Source organism: Acanthisitta chloris, unplaced genomic scaffold, assembly GCF_000695815.1.
Source record: "Acanthisitta chloris isolate BGI_N310 unplaced genomic scaffold, ASM69581v1 scaffold20727, whole genome shotgun sequence".
Classification (NCBI taxonomy): Eukaryota; Metazoa; Chordata; class Aves; order Passeriformes; family Acanthisittidae; genus Acanthisitta; species Acanthisitta chloris.
In genome coordinates this window covers 1-4787 of record NW_008682294.1, presented here as the reverse complement: position 1 = coordinate 4787, position 4787 = coordinate 1, and the positions used below count along the sequence as shown (strand labels likewise).

The window sequence follows — 4787 nt, the reverse complement described above, 5'->3', positions numbered from 1 at the left end:
AGGGGAAAGAGGGATGCCAGGAATGTATGCCAACGCAGTGCCACTTGGAGTGTACGGGAGCCCATACGCCAGACCCCTCCTGGGTGGGCAGCCGCAGATTCCTAAGCTGTTGTCAAGTAAGTGCTTCTGCTTTCTGCATTTCAGAGTTTGGAAAACATAGCGGGATTGGGTTGGTTTGTGGCACCATCACTAATAATAAGTGGATCCCAGCATCTGTCTTCATTAACCTTGTGTTGCTCTTCTCTGTTGCTCTTCCTTTATGGAATTGCCGTAGGGAAATGTTGTGAAATGTTAGGGTGCCTGCAAGTGGGATCTCAGTTTGAACGTTGCACCCAGGGTTTAAATTCAACAGGAAAAATATAAACCCTACTCGTACTGAGGGTCCCTAATGTCTGTTTTCTAGAATTTATTCCATCTGTGGCTGAATCTCAGCAGCCCCAATAAATCCTGTGGACCCAAAGTGGAGTTTTTCATCCTGGGAAGGAATTGCTTTTACTCCCCCCCGCAAAAAAAGGTGCTGGTTAGGTGTTCTGTCTCCTCACCTGTGATCAGGGGCTGTGTCTGTAATGGTGGAATTGAGCCAAGAGGAAACTTGGCTCAACTGCAGAGAAGGTGCTTTAAGAAGTTCTCATTGTCCAGCTGAATTCTTGCAGTACTGAATTTTTGCAAGTGTTGGATGTTTGAACAGCTGACACAGACCAAATTTGAACTCCGAAGTTATGTCACACTTAGACCAGATTGCTGCCCAGTGAAACTCTCAGCCTTTTTGTACCTGACTGGCATTTTTGCTGCATATCAGACAGTAAATAAATAATTTCAGTGGCCACTGATTGAAACTCAGTGTCCAGTCCCAGAGTAGATGAAGTGTAGTTGAATGGTGAGTGCTGAAGATTCTTTGTGCAAGGAACCAGATTGGGTTAAGCAGAGAGGTGGATTGAATATGAACCTGGAGCAATTAACTTGGGTTAAAGCAAAACCTTTTGTTTTTTTCTAATAAGCAAGCAATAGGATGTAAAAAGAAGAGTGTGGGGAGTGGGAAGGCAGAGCTACCTGACAAGCATCACATTTTCATGTTCATCTCCAAAAAGAGAAAATCTGCGTGTTTTGGGGGAGAAAGTTTTTGGGAGCCCAGCAGTCCCTGTACTGCTGTTCCTGGGGAGTCTTGATGTTCTGTGGGAAGTGCTTACTTCAAAGCTGCTCTTGCTGTCTCACATCTATGGGGCTGATCTTGCCAATGAGGTACTTAGAAACCTCTTGTCCTTGTGCCCCCGAGCACCCTGTGCTGTGCAGGCAGCACTCTGCGTGCAAACACCCCCCCCAGTGCCATCATTGTGTTCAAAATGAGGAGGCTTCAATCCATGGATGGAGGAGAAATCCCAGTCCATCTGTTGTCCTCAGGAAATCTGTCTGGTGGCTTTCTTTCACACGTGCCTTCTTCCCCTCAGCTCCTGCCCTTTCCTCCCCCTCAGAATGCCTCAGGCATCCCCAGTTCCGCAGGTGTGCCTGGCAAACCTGAAAGCAATTGGTTGGGGTTGTTTTTCCCCTCATTGTGCCACTTCATTAATGCTGCTTTTCCCATTAGGCCGAGGTTGATGTCGTGCTGTGGTGTTGGTGCAGCAGGAGGAGGTGCCAGGTGGACATGTGGGTCCCTCACAGTTGCCACACAAAGACTGTTTGACCAAGCGGGGTGTGTGCCAGCTTCCGCTCTTCGGGGCTGCGTCCTGGCACTCTCCTTCCGTGGGAGACCACAGTGCAGCACGCTCTGAATGTGTTCTTTGCCACTTAATTTGGTTGTTCTTCTCCTTCTCCACCAAGCTGTCCTGGCACATTAGTCTTAAACTCTAATTAACTTCTGACTTACGCTGATTGCAGTGTGAAGTCTTTACAACTAATTATGGCAGTGGCTGACAGTGTTTGGAGATTGTCTTGCTTTTGGTGCTTCTATCTAACTGAGGCATGAGGGCAGCTCCTGTTCATCAGTAGAATGGATGCAAACAGCTTGAGGGGTGTGCTTGCTTCCTAGAAAGACCCTCCAAAATATATCCTGCTGCCTGGCCGGTGGGTCAGGTCCCAGCCCAGCCCACCTGGCACTATCAATGCCAAGTGAACCATGTGTCTCAACTCCTCTTCTACCAAGTAGACTCAGACTTGCCTAAACCCTTATTAGAACACTTCCAGGTGTCATAGCCCTAAACTTCTGCTGAGATCAGCCTTTTGGATGTTCACAGTGAGGGATGTGTTTGTGAATGGGACTGTGCCCCAACGTCGTAACACATCCTGGATGATGGGTTGTATAGGTCTAGTGTCAGGCAAACCTGTGAAGATGAGGAGTGTTATCAACTCTCAAACCTCACTGAGGTAAGGTTCTTGCTGAATGGGAACAGTTTGTATGGACAGTGTTTGCTCAGTGGGAGTTTGTGGTCAGTTGAACACATGGGTCAGTTTCACCCAGTCAGCGTTCTGTCCAGAGTCCCCAGAGGTGTTGCGAGATCTGGCAGCACAGCGATTTTCTGGCCTTTTGCAGTCACCCCCTTCAGTTCACAGGTGTCTCTGCCAAAGCACAGATACTTTCAACTAGAAAATGAAATTAGAAGGATTGGGAAGGCATACACTGAGTTATCTCCTGTGTCCAACTTGTATTTGTCAACTGTATTGTTGCAAGAGAACCACTATCTGATGTGGCATGATTGGACTGGGAACCCACACATTCCTGAAAAACTAGAGCTGATGTGGTTAAAAATCACACATTTTGTGGAATTGATGCAGAACAACTTTTCATTTGCTGCATTATGTTGTTATATGTCTGCTGCAGTAAATCAGCCTCTGGAAGGGCGACGTGGTCAAGCCAAGTGCTGTCTCTTCCTCAAGAGCCGCCTGGGGGTGTTCCTTACCAGTGCTCTCTGATTTGACTTGGACGTGCCAATTTTCACTTGATGAATAATTGTCTGTGCTGATAACTTGAGGAGTCAAGTGCAGTGTGGCAGCGCTCTGTGAATGGCAGGTTTGGTTTCTGCAGCGCAGGACATCTGATTTATGACTTCCACTGCAGTCAGTAAACTTGTCAATTAGCTGCATTTGAAAAGTGATTTTGATTAGTGCAATCAGTAAACACAAAATCTCATCTTTGATTGCCACCCTGATTAGATAAATTGTTACTTGAGGAGCTGCTAGAGAAGGCAGTTTCTTTGGCCTTATAGCTCGAGGAAATGCCTTTAGGCTGCAGCCTAAAGAAATTATTGTCATTTCTTCTCCTTTCTTGAAGTGCAATTCACTGCTCCAAGCTCTTGCTCTCAAAGGTTGTTCTGCCAGCCACACAAATGCATAGCAATAAGATAGCTTTAAATGTTTTTGTGATGATTTCATTAAACTCTTTCTTAAACTGTTGTCTAGAGCTGCAAAGAGGTGTGGTTGCAGCAGAAGAGCTGAGTCCTTTCTTGTTCAGGTGAAAAGGAAGGGTCTGGAAACAGGATGAGCAGAGCTCAGCTCTGCTGCATGGCCTCTGGTGCTGTTGTCTGTGAAACTCTGAAGTTATTAGAAATAAAGTCATCTTAGACTATTTTTGACTGAAAGTAGTGATATTCTCAGGCTTCCTAAAGTTTAAACATTTTTATCTTAGCAATTTCTTCTCTGTGGTTTTTATTTTTTAAGCTCCAGATGAACATTTAGGGTTAATTGCTCATTTCCCCCAAAGCAGCGTTGTGGGGTCTCTTGTGTTGCCCTGTCTCTTGTATTCCAAAGCAAACGTTGTGGTGGTACAACCTGTTTAGGTGTGGAAAGGCCTTGTGATTCACAGGCTGATCAGTAGGAAAGTGTCACACATCTGTCTTCAGTCCTGGTCATGCTTTAGGCTGGTTTGGTTGGAAAGTAACCAATTCCACCTGCTGAGGAGCATCAGTTGGTAACAGTGTGTATGTCTGGGTGTATATAGAGAGAGGTTTATACAGTGGTTTGATGGCAGTTGTGTGGATAGCTGTAGTGTTAAATAAAGAACTCTGTATGGGCTATAAATAAAGAATTATGGGCTGGATTAGCTTTGCCTGGAGAAGACCCTGGCAGAAGAGTTTGGGATGTGAATTTACTCGGTGTTCTCTTCAGTGGAGGCTGCCCACACCCTCCCTTGCACATTCAGGGGTTCCTGCCTGGGACAGACAGTCCAGACAAAGTTAGGAGGGAGGCACAGATTTATTTACTTTATTTTTCCTTCCTTTTCTTTCAAATTATTGCCAAGCTCCCTTGTCCTCAAGCCTTGGCAGTTGACCAGGGCGTCCGTGGCGTGCTGCAGTGCAGCCATTTCCCAGCTGCTGGAACCAGCTGTTGGAATTAGGTCACACTTGAAGACCATTGAAAACCATCAAAGGTGTCAGTGAAACTGAAGCTTTTGATTGACGCCCGAGCTGAGTGGTGTGGGCTGACCCACAGCTATTGAGGAGCTGTTGCTTTCATCCTGTTTACTGACCAGGTTATTTAGAAGGACAACAAGCGTTTAATTGCATGTCCTGTTAAAGCAATGTTGGTCCTGCCTCAGCTTTGTAAAGAGGTGGTTTGGCTGGAAGGAACAATGGAGAAGTGGGTGGTCTCCTGCACTGCAGTGCTGGGGCTCTGGCCAAGTTTTTACCCCAAAAGGCTTAATTCAGTCTGATTCCATTATGTCAGAGATCATTAATAGATTTTTATTGTTATGTTATCATTGCCTAAGTTAACTTTTAAATACATTTTTGTTATCATTAGTGATAATCTATTTATATTATATTTTTCTCTGTATATTATGAAATTCCTTATATTTATAT

The 4787-nt window shown here is 45.4% G+C and overlaps 1 protein-coding gene across 1 annotated transcript in view; it reads left to right on the top strand.

The window, feature by feature from the left end:
• The window catches only part of XRN2 (5'-3' exoribonuclease 2), a gene marked incomplete at both ends in the record, with an annotated part of 19237 nt that extends 19121 nt beyond the window's left edge, over positions 1 to 116 (top strand). Inside the window, 1 exon segment of the mRNA XM_009078482.1 lies at positions 3 to 116. Coding sequence (XP_009076730.1) covers positions 3 to 116 — 114 coding nt within the window.
• Positions 117 to 4787: the final 4671 nt, after the last annotated feature.